The sequence below is a fragment of the Urtica dioica genome, chromosome 9 (genome assembly GCF_054948205.1).
Source record: "Urtica dioica subsp. dioica isolate 48M chromosome 9, U.dioica_male_clone48M_v1_H2, whole genome shotgun sequence".
Classification (NCBI taxonomy): domain Eukaryota; kingdom Viridiplantae; phylum Streptophyta; class Magnoliopsida; order Rosales; family Urticaceae; genus Urtica; species Urtica dioica.
The window spans coordinates 19507035-19522135 of NC_142764.1; the positions used below are offsets into that span (position 1 = coordinate 19507035).

General features: G+C 34.1%; 2 protein-coding genes across 2 annotated transcripts; both read left to right on the forward strand.

Moving 5' to 3' along the window:
• The first annotated feature begins 1646 nt into the window (after positions 1-1646).
• On the forward strand, positions 1647-2696 carry LOC149385570 (protein LURP-one-related 11-like). The gene is made up of 3 exons (XM_089626620.1): positions 1647-1923; positions 2014-2262; positions 2345-2696. The coding sequence occupies exons 1-3, from the start codon at positions 1681-1683 to the stop codon at positions 2477-2479; spliced, it is 627 nt and encodes a 208-aa protein (XP_089482746.1). The 5' UTR covers positions 1647-1680; the 3' UTR covers positions 2480-2696.
• A 4007-nt stretch (positions 2697-6703) lies between these two features.
• LOC149385571 (translation initiation factor eIF-2B subunit alpha) lies at positions 6704-9693 on the forward strand. Its single transcript, XM_089626619.1, has 5 exons — positions 6704-7189; positions 8115-8267; positions 8377-8518; positions 8907-9148; positions 9228-9693. Exons 1-5 carry the CDS (start codon positions 6743-6745, stop codon positions 9432-9434), a joined length of 1191 nt encoding a protein of 396 aa, XP_089482745.1. The 5' UTR covers positions 6704-6742; the 3' UTR covers positions 9435-9693.
• The last annotated feature ends 5408 nt before the right edge of the window (positions 9694-15101 follow it).

The following is a 15101-nucleotide window of genomic DNA, read 5'->3' on the forward strand; positions in this document are numbered from 1 at the left end:
GTGACGTTTATGGACTCCATAACAGGCTTGGTTCGATTGTTGAATACCTTATAGGCCTTGTTATTGGTTGAGTATCCAAGGAATACCATTTCATCGCTCTTCGGGTCCAGGTTCTGTCGGTATTCTCTATCATTGAGGATGTAACACATGTTTCCAAATATGTGGAAGTACTTGGTGGTTGACATCCTTACATTCCACAGCTTGTAGCAAGTCTTCTCAATTCCAATTCGAATGGAGACTCTGTTGATGATGTAGCATGCAGTATGTACAGCTTCGGCCCAGAACTTCAGTGGTATGTTCATTGCGATCATCATTACTCTCGCCGTCTCCTGAATTGTTCTATTCTTCCTCTTTACGATGTCATTCTGCTGTGGGGTGATGGGAGATGAGAACTGATGAGCGATCCCTTGAGTTTAACAGAATTCAGAGAACCCTTTGTTCTCGAACTCCCTTCCATGATCACTTCATATTGCCAAAATAATACGTTCACCATTGAACACCCCTTCTCCCTGAAGGTTTGTGCATAGTGTGATGAGCACCTTGAGGCATCTAATTTTTTCCTGAGAAAATCTGCCCAAGAATATCGAGTGTAATCATCAACACATACAAATACATACTTCTTATATGACTAAGTTCCTAAAAATTGGAGAAATCTAATAAGTCAGATTTTCCAAATATGATCTTATCATCCAAGGAAACCGGAACTAAACAACATATTTAGTTGATTTGTTTCGTGCCGGAAAAAAAGACGCAAGTACTCTGACTTTAAGTTGTTTGAACAACTTCTTGACCATTTGACTAGAACAACTCTGTTATAATTTGTTTTGCCAAATAAATTATGTCATAAAAGATTCAACATATGCTTATATAATTAAATTTATATCTTGGGATGTTGAGCTTAATTAACAAAATATTAGATATTCTTTCCGAAAAAGGACTGACAAATCAATGTCCATCACTTTACGCCATCATTCATTAACCAACAAGCTACCGTACACTTAGTAAAAATATATATAAACAATATGCCATGTGAATTGTACGCAATATGCAAGAGGAAAAAAAAAAGTAACTAATTATATTTGACCTATCCTCAAATGTATATATAATTAGAATTTCTACATTTAGACAAAATAAAGCTCCCCCACCCCACGCGTGACATGAGAGCTACGAACAAGTAGCAGATAAGGTTCAATTAATTTAACTTATTTTAATTAAATCGATGGATTATATATGTCCTAGGTCCAATCTTAATTAAGTAAAAGGTGCTCAAAGCGAGACAAAAACGAGTAATTCAAAATACATATCCCAAAAGAGAGCCTATATACTAAAAACAAGATGCGTTCAATCAAGACTGCCCAATCCGTGCTCTTATATTATGTATTTAGGTTAAGCAAAATCAAAATCTCAAACGTAGCGACAAATTGGCAATAATTTTACGAAAGTCGCTTTTGATCCCACGAGGCCTGGTTAGGAAAAAGGTCGTATTATATATATATATATATACATATACATATAATACCTACGTACTAGTGTACGTGAAAGTATTGATTAGTCTTGCCGACATTTCTGTTTATATTTTTTCTTCTTCTATTTTATTTGCGTTTATAAAACCTAATTTGTACGTATAATATATGGAAGTCATTGCACATCTTTAGAGTTCTCTCTGAACTATTTTTTATAATGGCAAAAGTGCACCCTAAAGCACCAAATTCTTCTTCTACTTCTTCGAATGATCGCTTTACGAGTTCAAAGCAAGAGAGCTTCACAATATGGATGAAGTCTCTTGTGATGAGTGGAAAAGGCTGTACCGTATTTGATTCCAATGGTCATATTGTTTATCGCGTCGATAATTACAACTGCAAATCCAGAGATGTTTATCTCATGGATTTCAACGGAGAAGTTCTCTTCACCATACTCAGAAAGGTATATATATTGTGCTAATTATAACTTTATACATATCCTTATATTCTTTAGGATTTAGTACTTAAAACTGATTATTATTTTTTTGGGCAGGAAAAATTCAAAGTGTTTAGGTCTTGGGAGGGATATAGATCGAAAAGCCCGAAAAAGGCAGGTTTTCAAGTGAGGAAGATATTAAGAATTTGGAAGATATTGAGAATTTCAAGATCAGGGAATTTGGCACGCGAGGTCGTTGCTGTTGGGTTGGACAAAAACAATCAATCTTTTGGTTACAACATACAGAGTTGTACTAAGAAATCTCATTTCAAGGTTGTGGACAAGTTTGGAAGGCCAATCGCAGAGGTACGTAGACATATTCTATTACACTATATGATTTTTGCTTAGCGCTAACTAATTTATAGTATTTTAATATTTGTATATATAGGTGAAGAGAAAGCAATCAACGTGCGGTGTTCTCTTAGGCGACGACGTTTTGACGATGGTCGTGGAGCCTTGTGTTGACCATTGTCTCATCATGGGCCTTTTTGTGGTGTTTAGTCTCATCAACTCTAAAATGTGATCACGATCCTGATCAATAAACAGAGACTTTTTTTTTTTTTTTGGGTATCAAATAAGTAATTTATCGAGATTATTTTGATCTTTTTGCGTGACAGTTGTCTTACATTTACGATACACTAACTAAGCACTCAAGTCTAGTATTTTCTCTCTTAGCCAAAACAAAAGTATAGTATTTTCTTTTGTTTCTTTTATCAGCGCCAGATAACTCCGCAAGTTGCAGTGTATTATGTACAATAATAATAATTCAATGCTAGCTCCGTCAACTTGATAAATTATCATAATAATTCAATGATAGCTCCGTCGACTTGATAAATTATCTTTGACTTGGCGTGATTAAAAATCAATATAAATGTTATTTCCAGGGAACTAGCTTGTGATTGGGTGATAGGATACCAAGCGTTGTGACAACTTGAAAATATCTATTGTTTTGGGGTTAGGATAATAAACTATGGCCAAAGTTGGACAGACAGTTATACATAACATACATACATATGAAAATAAACATACTATATGTTGTCGAATAATAATAATAATAAAAACTTCACTACATGTAAGATAACATATTTATAAAACAAAGACTATCGAACTTCTCCATGCTTTGGTCAACGCTAGGCAAACTTCTATCTCCTCATTACACCTTGGCTTTCTTCTTAGGAAAAATGACACATATATATTTTGTTTTTAAGTAAAATATCGAGTTTAACCTTTGATTTTCAAAAATATCGAGTTCATACTCTCTGTTTAACTAAAATGACGAAATTATATTATGAAATAGACAACAGTGCCACGAATATTCTTTTTATTGACTTTTCATTGACGTTTACTATAATATTTATATGTAAACACTAATTATCTTTAGGGTCCATTAGGAAAATAGCCAACTTAAGCGTTTGACATTGCTAAATAGCCAATGTTTGTTAAATCTTAGGTAAATAGTCATTTTCATGATTTACAAACGTAAATCTTAGATAAATAGTCACCTCCTTATATTATGCCACGTCATTATTTACGGCTATTTATCTAAGATTTACTAAACGTTGACTATTTAGCAATGTCAAACGTTTAAGTTGGTTATTTTCATAATTTTCTGTTATCTTTATTCATTCGCACCATATATGTAATTTATTTAAAAACTAAAAAATAAACAACAATCTCTTAATCGTGAAGAACACAGAGAGAGGCAAATTGGTAAAAATCGACAGTTCATAGTCATCAAAATCACAGATTCGAACAGAGAATCCAGGACTCAGAGTTGCAATTCGAACACGAAATGAAGTCATCTCTTGGGAGATATGAATTTTATTACTAAATTTTAATTTAATGCTATTTTTATTTCAAAATTGAGAATTTAGAAGTTAGGGTACTGGTTTGGATTTGATTCGGTTTTTCTTATATAAGAGTTCATATCAATGAAAAAGAGATTTTGACATTGTTATCCATTTCAAGGTATAATTTCATCATTTTAGTTAAACAGATGGTATGAACTCGTTATTTTTTAAAACAAAAAATTAAACTCGACATTTTACTAAAACATAGTGTATATATATGTTATTTTTTTGTTATTATCTTGCAAGACATAATATAACTTACATATTATAACCATTTATCTTATGCAGGATGATATTTTGGTCCTTTGCCAAGGTAAAACTAATAGATTATTATTTAAATTTAAAGATATTTGTTATTTCATGTATATTTGTATTGACTTGACTTATAAGGTTTGATAATATAAATTATTACTCGGGAAAAAATATTTGGCTAATAGAAATTTAATGTATTTACTAGCAGCTAGGGAATAAATAAGTGAAATGAGTTGTCCGAAACATGAGAACTCCTTAAAACGCATAAAACAATGAGCAAACAAGGACATTAAAATATTTATAAATGTTTTTGAAAAAACTCTTAAAATGATCGTGTCGTATAAAAATTGCATAACCTAGACCCAATATAGGAAAAAAAAAAAAAAAAAAAAAAGAGAGACAGTAATGTAATACTTTTCATTATTACATTATGTTTTAGAAGAAGATAGACGTTGACTTCAATACTTTTTTATTTTATTTTATTTTTTCTTTCTCATATCTATTTTTACTTGGAATCTCTTTCTATCTCTCCTATTTTGTGTTTCTTTCACTTTTAAAACTTCAATAATCACATTTAAAAACTTCAATAATCACACTTAAAAAAAAAAATATATATATATATATATATATATATATATATATTTTTGCCGAATTTCTAATACATGTTGAAGATTACCAAAGAACTCAGTAAAATCCATTAGAAGGTCAGAAAATCGTCATAAATCTTCACAAATCATTAATTAACCTTTGAAAGTTATATATATATATATATATATATATATATATATATATATATATATATTTTAATTCAATATGATTCCATCGTAGCTTATTTAATTGTTTTTGCGCTAAAATCCGACAAAAATTTCAATGAATTTCACCATGTTTCTCAAGAATCTTAAAATTTTCTTTAAACTCATCTTCACACACGAAAATAAAATAATTTTGTTTCTATTCGAAAATAGATTTCGGATGTGGCATTGGAGTTTTAGAAGTGAAAGAGACAAAAGAAAAGAGATGGAAGATATTAACTGAAACGGAAGTAAGAAAAATAAAATAAAGTGAAGCATTGGAGTAATTATTTAAGTGAAATTTGTTATAACTAGCTCGTTTTACACTTCTTATTAGGGAAATAGCCCAAGTTTCATTTAATTAAAGAAATAGCCCATTTTTTCTTAGCAGACAATTATACCCTTCGCGAATTAGTTAATTAATTAACCGACTAAATTGAATTAGGTTAATTAAATAACAGAATGTTTGAATTCAAAATTCACAAAAATCAGAACTTAAGTCAATTCCTATTCAAACCATTCAATTAATTAACCTAATTCCTAATTCAGTCAGTTTATAAATGAACGTTACTCACAAAAAAAAAAAATCAGATGCTAAGCTAATTCTTAATTCAACTAGTCAGTCAATTAATTAACCTAACAGAATTTAATCAGCTAATTAATGAACTGATTCGCGAATTAGCATTGAATCAACAAAAAAAGAAAAAATCAGACAAATTAGCACCCAATCAAACGAGAAGAAATCGTAGAACGAATAAAAAAATACGAACGAGCAGAGGTCGGAGGCAGAGTCGGTGTTCAATATGTGCAAGCAGTTGATCTCGACTCGCTGTCGTTGAAGCTAGCTCAGCTGCTGCAATCCTCCCCGCACGCGGAGGCGCGTGCCATGTCTGCCATCCTCCTCTGCAAGTAGCTCACTCGCAACAACACGTACCTCTGGCCGCGACTCAGCCCCGCCACTCACGCCTCCCTCAAGTTCGTCGTCCTCGCCTGCATCCACCGCGAAGACTCCAAATTCATCTCCAAGAAGCTCTGCGATACCTCTCTGAGCTCCTCGGTCTCTGAATTCGGAGGCGAAGAGTGGCGAGCTCGTGGCGTCGGCGACGACGAATGCCACGACGGAGTCGACGCCGAAGAAGAGAACTTCGGCGGAGAGAGCGATAGAGGCACTAGGGTACGGTGGATTTTCATTTGAGGCAGATCTGAGTGTTTTGGGTCTTTAAATATGAGAGTAATTTTGGAACTGAAATATCACTTGAGTTATTCTCTTAATTAATTCAAACTTGGGTCATTCCCTTAACGAAGATGGGTTGATTGAGCTAGTTGAAGCATTGGAGTAAATATTTAATGGAGATATAAATACTTAATGTTTAATTAATTTCAATAAAAAATATTAGTTGTTTTTTTAATTTTTAGATTGCTCAGTGTTTTTCATACAACATAACGGCTTAGGTACTTACGGCGCAACTACAATGTAATATTAAGTATTTTTGTCGTTGAATAAAAAAATAAGGATATAAGTATAATTTCTGGAAAAAAATTAATATTTATGTTGTCATTTCCTCGAAGTATGGAGATGAAAATTAATATCGTCTTAAGATATGAAGATAAATCTATAATTGTAGAAGTTACATTATTAAGTTTATTTTTAGATTTGATACTAGTCTATTGGATTTACCTCTGTTTATTTCTTAATTACAGATTTCTTAATTACAGAGCAAATCGATTTTCTTAGCTTAAGCTCTCTCTCGCCGGAGTATCATATTTCGGTCTATACTAATTTCATAAACAACCAAACACAATCTTTTACTATTCCTTTCCTTTACTTTTCCATTGTACCGAATATTATTATAAATTCATTTAAAATAAGAAGTGAATAGAAATAGAGCATTGATGTGGCGTCGATCGGCTTCGTTTATCCTCGATAAACGACAAAACGAGGCTGCTGTGTCGTTGAACCCCGAGTCCCTCTCGCTCTCTCCTCCGTCCATGGCCGCCGAGACCGTCCAAAACCCTAATTCCTCATCGGACCCTAAGATCTCCGCCTACTACCAGACTAGGACGGCGCACCACGCCGTGGTCACCAGCGACTGGCTGGCCCAGGCCCAGGCCGCCGTGGACTACAATCCCGGCGAAACTCCCCGGACGGAGTCCGATGCTCCGGCGGAGGCGGGGAAGGTGCTAAGCGTGATCGACGAGTTTAACGGCTGGCGGAAGCAGCCGGATTTGGCCGAGGCTGTGGCGGCGATGCGAGCCCTAGCGACGGTTATCAGGTCCACTAAAGCCACCAACATGGTAGAGCTTGGGACCGAGCTCAAGAAGGCCTCCGATTCTCTCAAGGTCAGTCTGCTCGTTTCGTTTCTCAGAAAGATGATTGAGGAGATGAATTGGTTGGTGTATGGTTTGGACTGAGATTCTGAGATACATAAATGCGTTTCAGAATAGGTTTTCTTATGTGCGATTACTGTTTAAGGCGCTGCAATGGAGGCTTTATTATTATTATTATTCATTTTTAGGTTTAGTTCGTATGAGGAATGAGTATTGGCATCAAAGCTGTTGTGTTTGGACTGAGGATCGAGGCTTATTATTGTGGCTTCTAGTTAGGAATTAAGAATTGAAGTTATTATTATTATTCATTGTTAGGTTCAGCTCATTTGAATTTTGAAGAATGAGTATTGTCATCAAAGCTGTTGTGTTTGGACTTTGGACTGAGGATTAAGGCTTATTCTTTTTTTAGTAGGATTAAGGCTTATTCATTTGTCTTTTAGATAGGCATGAAGAATTGGAGCTTTTTAATAATCATATTTAGGTTTAGTTCAGTTGAGGAATGACTATCGGCGTCAAAGTGTTGTGACGGAAATAAGAATAGAAGCCAAGTGAAGTGACGTTTTGGCATATTTTTGGGAAAACTGTTCACTTTTGAATTAGTTCCAATCTTGATTTTCCTTATGCGTGGTTCGACTCGGTGATAGATATACCTCTATGTTTAGATGTTATCCCATTGATCAGTTTCACAGAACTTCAAAAGAGAACTCATAGCTGGACTGGCTTTGGTTCTTATTCATGACAAGAGGTTGGGTTTGTGAGACCAGGTTCTGTATTTGAGTGATTAAGAAAAAAGAAGAAGAAAATCTTATAATTCTCAGTTTCGTTGAAGAAAATGTCTAAGCCGAGCAACTGTATGATTGAGTTGTTTATGATGACCTTTGAATAATAAAAAACGAATGTTATTAAACCTTGCACTAAACTTTGTTTGGATTTCCAGTCATGGGACACGACATCTATCTCATTGACGGTAGGTTGTGATCTTTTCATGAGATACGTTACTCGAACCTCAGCTCTAGAGTACGAGGACTTCAACTCTGCCAAGTCTCGATTGATTGAACGCGCTGAGAAATTTGGGGAAATATCCTGCAAGGTATCCGCTTTGGTTTCACAATTTTTTAATTGAATTTGAGTTTGATTTATTTATGTATGTATGCTTAGCATTATTTTTTTTGTGTGAACAAAACTGTCCTGTTTTCCAGGCGCGTAGAATCATTGCTATGCTCAGTCAAGACTTCATATTTGATGGCTGCACTATTTTGGTTCACGGTTTCTCAAGAGTTGTTTTGGAAGTGCTCAAGACCGCAGCGCATAGCAAGAAACTCTTCCGAGTTTTATGCACAGGTTTGTGTCCTGTAACACCGCCCTTCGCACTTACGTATTTTCTACTTACTAATAGTTTTTAGCATAGTGGATTGAGTTAAAAAAAAAAAGGTTAAAAGTGTTGAATTGAAAGAAAACCAGTTTGATCTATCATATGGGGTTATCAAGTAACTAATTGATAAGAGACTGATAACTCCATTGATAAAATAATAGAAATACAAGATAATCGGGTATATGAGAAACAAGAATCTCTCCGTAATAAATTCATTCTCCCTGGAAATGATTATTTCTAACCTCAACTGATAGCTAATTCACCCCTGCTCCAAAGATATTAACACAAATTGACACTCATTTCTACAATACACGACTAACTTATCTCTCCCTTTTGACTCGATATCTTAAAATACAGAGGGAAGACCGGACAGAACGGGTTTAAGGTTGTCGAACGAGTTGGCCAAGCTCGACGTCCCCGTGAAGCTTCTGATAGACTCTGCGGTGGCGTACACGATGGACGAGGTCGACATGGTATTCGTCGGGGCCGACGGGGTCGTGGAGAGTGGAGGGATAATCAACATGATGGGAACTTACCAAATCGCCCTTGTAGCCCACAGCATGAACAAACCCGTCTATGTGGCTGCTGAAAGCTACAAGGTCTGTGAAAAAGCTGGTCTCTTTTTGTCATTATATCTATGATTACATTCTCACCTGAAATGTGTTTGATTTGTCACAGTTTGCTCGGCTTTACCCGTTGGACCAGAAAGACATGGCTCCGGCAATACGGCCCATCGATTTCGGGGTTCCGATCCCATCGAAGGTCGAGGTTGAAAGGTCGGCCAGAGATTATACTCCTCCGAAGTACCTCACCTTGCTCTTCACAGACTTGGGCGTTCTCACACCATCAGTGGTCAGTGACGAGCTTATTCAGTTATACTTGTAGTTCACTACTCAAAATGAAATAACCAAATTTTCCCTTTATCTTGCTTCTCTCTGAATAGAAAATTATATTTCGTTTTTGGTCACCATAGATTATGTTCTTGTTTTATTTCTGCCTCCCAACAGATGAATTTTCAATCTTGATCCAGTGTTTAGCTACATTGTTGATACAAAAAAATGGAAAGCCTCACATGCTGTTGACACTGACGGAACACTGACATTTTTATTTAATTACAAATTAGTCGTGTTTGCCGTGGCTCGCATGGATAAGAACGTAGATATTCAGCTAACCGTATCACACTTGTGCTTGAATTGAAGAAAGACCATAGTGGAAAACCTTTGTTGAGCAAATTGGGTTTGAGAAATTGGAAAAAATCGGTTAAAAGTGGATGAATGTTGCTCTCAACATTTGGAGATTTTTCAGCAATGTCGGTGAAATTTCGGCGATGTTATCTCATCCCGGTTAATATTTTTTTTTTATTTTTAATTAATGAAAATCTTCATCGTAAACCTTTGGAATTTCCGGTGAAAGTTTTAAATTGACGTCTTAGATCTTTGTGAATTTTTTTTTTTGTCCTATCGTTAACCAACCCAACCATAAGATAAACCCATAATCGGGTTTGACCAAATGTCTCGGTCCTTTTAATAATTTTATTATTATACAGTCCCATAAATATTCTCACCCAAGTGATCAAAATAGATTAATATCGTGGAATCAAAATTGAGAAATTGACCATTTTACTACAATTTAATACTCATTTTTCATTTTTAATAAATCTTGAAAAAGAATATTTTCATATATTTGTATCCTCTTTTTTTTCCTAATATTTTTTTTCCGAGTCTCGTCCAAAAAAATATTTGTTATTATTATTTTATTTTAAAAATTTGGGTTTGCTCAATGATTTGTTGACATATACATATCAACAATTGACACAATTTTTTGACATGTATATATATCAACAAATAACAACATTGAAAAATTTGTACGATTTATTGATGTAGATGTCAACAAATGACATGATTTGTTGACATGTATATATCAACAAATGACAATATTGAAAATTTTGTTGATTTGTTGACATAGGTGTCAACAAATAACAAAATTTGTTGACATATATGTTAAGAATCGGCATAATTTGTTGATACATATGTCAACAATTGACATAATTGCCAACAAATGACACTTTTTTTAGCCATTATTTGATCGTTAATGAGAAATATTCTTATTTAAAAAAAAAAAACAACCAACCTAGCAAAATCATTCCAATCCTACAACTTGTTTGTGATAATTAATCTCCATAATAAATAACCAACCAAAAACTTATAATAATTAATCTCTACGCAAAAAGCGCAAAGTGAACCAACCAAAAATATTAAATCGCTTACTTCTACCATGACTCTTTGAATCATGATTTGGCACAATTATTTCATTAAGTAAAGTGAAAAACATGGATCAATCGATGGTCTACAGGATTAGAAATATTACATGCCATGTGAGATAGAGAAAACATAAAGAGGCTTTGGTTATCCTAGTATTACGAATTCCATATTATTTTGAACTGAAGAAGGCTCGAGTACAAGTGACAACATCTCTAATGACGGGACTTTCATCGAACACCTTGCGCGCGTTGAAAAAAAACATGCACCCTCCGAACAAAAACGAATCATCATATTCTGTACAACCAAATAATCATTGAAACCCATCTTCCTCATCACGCAAATCACCGAGCCATCTTCCTTGGGAGACGGAGCCTTCTCGCAGGCCTTTGCAATCCCGGCCATGTAACAACCTCGAATCATGGTGTTCCACATGTAGGCGTTGGGGCTGTGGAGCCACGCGAAGAGAGCGCGCCCGTGGCGGAGGTCGCCGGAGTCGGAGACGGCACAGAAGGCGAGGACTCGTCTCGCCGAAAAAGGCGAGATCTTCGAAGTAGGCTTTGCCGGAGTTCATGCCGACATTAAACGCCATCACTGGGGAGGAATCGGCGGCTGTGACATTGAGCGCCATCGTCGGGGAGGAATCGGGGGCTGTTTCTCACGGCCAAGATCTCGTTCAGTGACAACCTCTTTTTCTCCGGCCTCTCTCGGCGCACTGCAGATATGGTCGACCATGGACTCCTTCTCGTTGAGCACTGGAACGGCGTCGTTTGGCGTACTTGATGAAGAAGACGAAGAGTCCATGGCTTATAGTCTCTCTCTCTCTCTCTATATATATATATATATATCTATCTATCTATCTCTACGAGTGTGTCTGATCTCAGAGAGAACATTTAGAGAGAAATGAAAATGAAAGAATTTTTTGTTGTGGTGGTGTGGGACAGATGAGTAAACAGAGAGAAAGAATGCTTCGTTGAGGATAACCTTCGAGCTCTTCATCGGAGTTTCACTCCTCTCAACGGCTTCTTCGATGAGAGTGGTTCTCGAATTTTTTTTTTTTAGGGGAGGAGAGGGCAAAAAAGTATTTACACACTGAGTTCAATTAATAGATTTGTTCACATTATAATTTTGATTAAAAATAGAAAAAATATTATCAAATGAGTAATAGAACGGTCAATTTCTCACCGAAATTTGATTCCTCGATTAAGCACAAAGTGGGAGGTACCATATTTCGTAATAAAAATTCTGTAGTTTTTTTTATTTTGCTTTATGGAAAGGACTAGTTTTCGAATATGCCAAATCCCGGCGAGGACAATATATTTAGGTGTGATATTCTCCACGAAATGATAATTTTCAATATATATATATATATATATATATATATATATATATATATATATATTTGACTACTTATTGAGATATAAATTTGAGATATTCTCCACGAATATGCCATTTCTTTAGTATTTTATTTTTGTTCTTCCTTTCTCTTTACTCTCATTTATTTTGTGTTTATTTTCAAAATCATTACAGAGTCGGCTCAACTAAATCGGGGGTCCTGGGCAAGAAGAAAAAAAAAGGCCCTAATTTTTTTTTCTCAATCATCTTAAAAAAAAAAAGTGAAAATAACATATTAATATATATAAAAAAAAATTATATTTTTCCATATAAAAGTAATTTTTTTTTGTCTTTTGGCCTTTTTTATCTTATTAATTTGAAATCATTTATCTATTTTAGTTTGAATATGGTAAAATTATTTAAAACAATGATTATTAAGAGAATTTTTTTTGGAAAATAAGGTATTCTGATAATAGAAAATATATTATTAGAAAAAGAATGAAAATTGATATATTGTATTTAAAAAAAAAATAAGAGAACTACTGTAATTATCACAATTGAAGAAGGTTTAAACAAGAGAAAAACAATAAATATAAGGTATTCTCGGAATAAAAACAACTGTTTAAGTATCATAAGAAAATAGTTTTAAAATACGATATTTGGAGTAATAAGTTTTTTGAAATTTTGGGGCCTTTTTTTGGAGGGGGCCTTGGGTCTTTGCCCCTCTCGGCCCCCCTTGGGCCGGGCCTGAATCACTACTCAACCAAAGTACATGTCTTCTTCTTTCATTATTATTTCCCTTTTCCCCGAACCCTGAAACATACCAGAAGGATGAAAACCCCGGGAACCCTAAGAACCCACAAAAAAATGCAGGACTTAGGGAGTACAAATGCTTGTTAAAATGCAGGATTGTTAGAACATTGTCAAAACAATCAGTGTTTTGACAAGGTTGTCCAAAACATTTGTATGTATATCATGTGTATAGGGTCGGACGATATATTTCGCTGAAGAATCCGTCGGGGAAAACTGCTTAATTTCTATAGGAACATAGATGAATTTGAAGTTGCCAATCATAACAAGGTCTTCTAAAATCATAAGCCCCCTGATCACGAGGGCATGATATTTCGGAAGGGTCAGGTCATCTTCGGACAAGCTATTGATTGAAATCGGCTAGAAACCCGCGTAATTTTTGAAGCAACATTATGCTGAAAAAACGACTATGACTACGACGTAGTTGCAAAAGATGGACTCTTCGCGACCACCTTCCACAACGGAACTCTTAAAAAACGAGGCAAGATTACTACTCTGGTTAAAATGATCAAGACATGGATAGGGATGACAATGGGTAGGGTCCTGCAAAATCAGACCATACCCATATTTTTTTTTTAAAAATCATTTCTTATCCATACCCATTTATTTTTAATAGGTCTAGATCTGGGTAAGTCCTATAGGGTACATGATAACCCACGAGTATTTTCTTTTACTCATTTAGTATGATTTATTAATAAAAAATAAAAAATATTTAAATAAAAATAAAAAAATCTAAAAAATATTTAAATTAATAATTTTTTTTTTTATAATTCATAAATATAGTAGTAATTTTAAGCCGATAGAGTATTTGTATGGTCTTGGATACGGTACTTAAAAATCATATCCTACCTACACTTATATAAATATTGATGAGTAATACCCGTACCCTACCTATTACTTGTTCGGATAAAACTCTACTCGTGGCTGGTAGAGTCTTGCGGATACGTGAGTCCATGAGTAAAATTATCATCTCTAGACGTGGACAAATGAGAAAAGAGTTAAAAAATACTTTGTTTCCACTTTTCTCTGTGATGTACTCCTACCCCACATAGAAACAGGCCCGGCCCAAGGGGCAAAGGCCTAAGGCCCCCTCCAAAAAAAGGCCCCAAAATTTCGAAAAACTTATTACTCCAAATATCGTATTTTAAAACTATTTTCTTATGATACTTAAACAGTTGTTTTTATTCCAAGAATACCTTATATTTATTGTTTTTCTCTTGCTTAAACCTTCTTCAATTGTGATAATTACAGTAGTTCTCTTATTTTTTTAAAATACAATATATCAATTTTCATTCTTTTTCTAATAATATATTTTTCTATTATCAGAATACCTTATTTTCCAAAAAAAAAATTCTCTTAATAATCATTGTTTTAAATAATTTTACCATATTCAAACTAAAATAAATAAATGATTTCAAATTAATAAGATAAAAAAGGCCAAAAGACAAAAAAAAAAATTACTTTCATATGGAAAAATAGAATTTTTTTTATATATATTAATATGTTATTTTTATTTTTATTTTATTTTTCTTCTTGCACATGGCCCCCGATTTAGTTGAGCCGGTTCTGCATAGAAAAATGTTATAAGGTCCCCAACTTTACTTACATGAAGAAGGTGTACGATCCCAAGGTGTTCAACGGTCATCTATGGGACCATGTGGCTTGGCACTTCTTCATGGAACTCGTGAGAAGATTTACCATGAGTTCAACCAAAAAAGCACTACCTATAACTCAAGAAGGTACAACACTATTTTTACGATTAGTTTAAAAAATACTACTATATGCAATTTCCATGAAGAATATTATTATGTCAATATTCTTGCCTTCCTTCCACAATTAAAAGTACATTTGTTATTTTTTTTTGCTAATAATTTACTAATTAATCGTACGGAGCGCTACACCATACCGCAGCAGAAATATTATTTGAATTTTGAGTGCATCGGTGCTTAGCTGTTGATTTCATTTATTTGTTAATTTGTAAGCATAGCTGGGTTATGTAGCTATATGTAGAAACTTCAATTTTGATAAATAGCTAACATTTTTTTTTAATTTTATAAAGTAACTCTTAACAGAAATTAACGATATACCATTATCCAAAATATAATAAAAATTAACTTTAATACGATTTAGTTATATTTGAAACATTGGC

Coding starts and splice junctions, on each gene's coding strand:
- LOC149385570 (XM_089626620.1), top strand. CDS start 1,681: ATGGCAAAAGTGCACCCTAAAGCACCAAATTCTTCTTCTACTTCTTCG. Junction 1,924..2,013: donor TCTTCACCATACTCAGAAAG/GTATATATATTG, acceptor TTTTTTGGGCAG/GAAAAATTCAAAGTGTTTAG. Junction 2,263..2,344: donor TTGGAAGGCCAATCGCAGAG/GTACGTAGACAT, acceptor TTGTATATATAG/GTGAAGAGAAAGCAATCAAC.
- LOC149385571 (XM_089626619.1), top strand. CDS start 6,743: ATGTGGCGTCGATCGGCTTCGTTTATCCTCGATAAACGACAAAACGAG. Junction 8,268..8,376: donor TTGGGGAAATATCCTGCAAG/GTATCCGCTTTG, acceptor CCTGTTTTCCAG/GCGCGTAGAATCATTGCTAT. Junction 8,519..8,906: donor CTTCCGAGTTTTATGCACAG/GTTTGTGTCCTG, acceptor CTTAAAATACAG/AGGGAAGACCGGACAGAACG.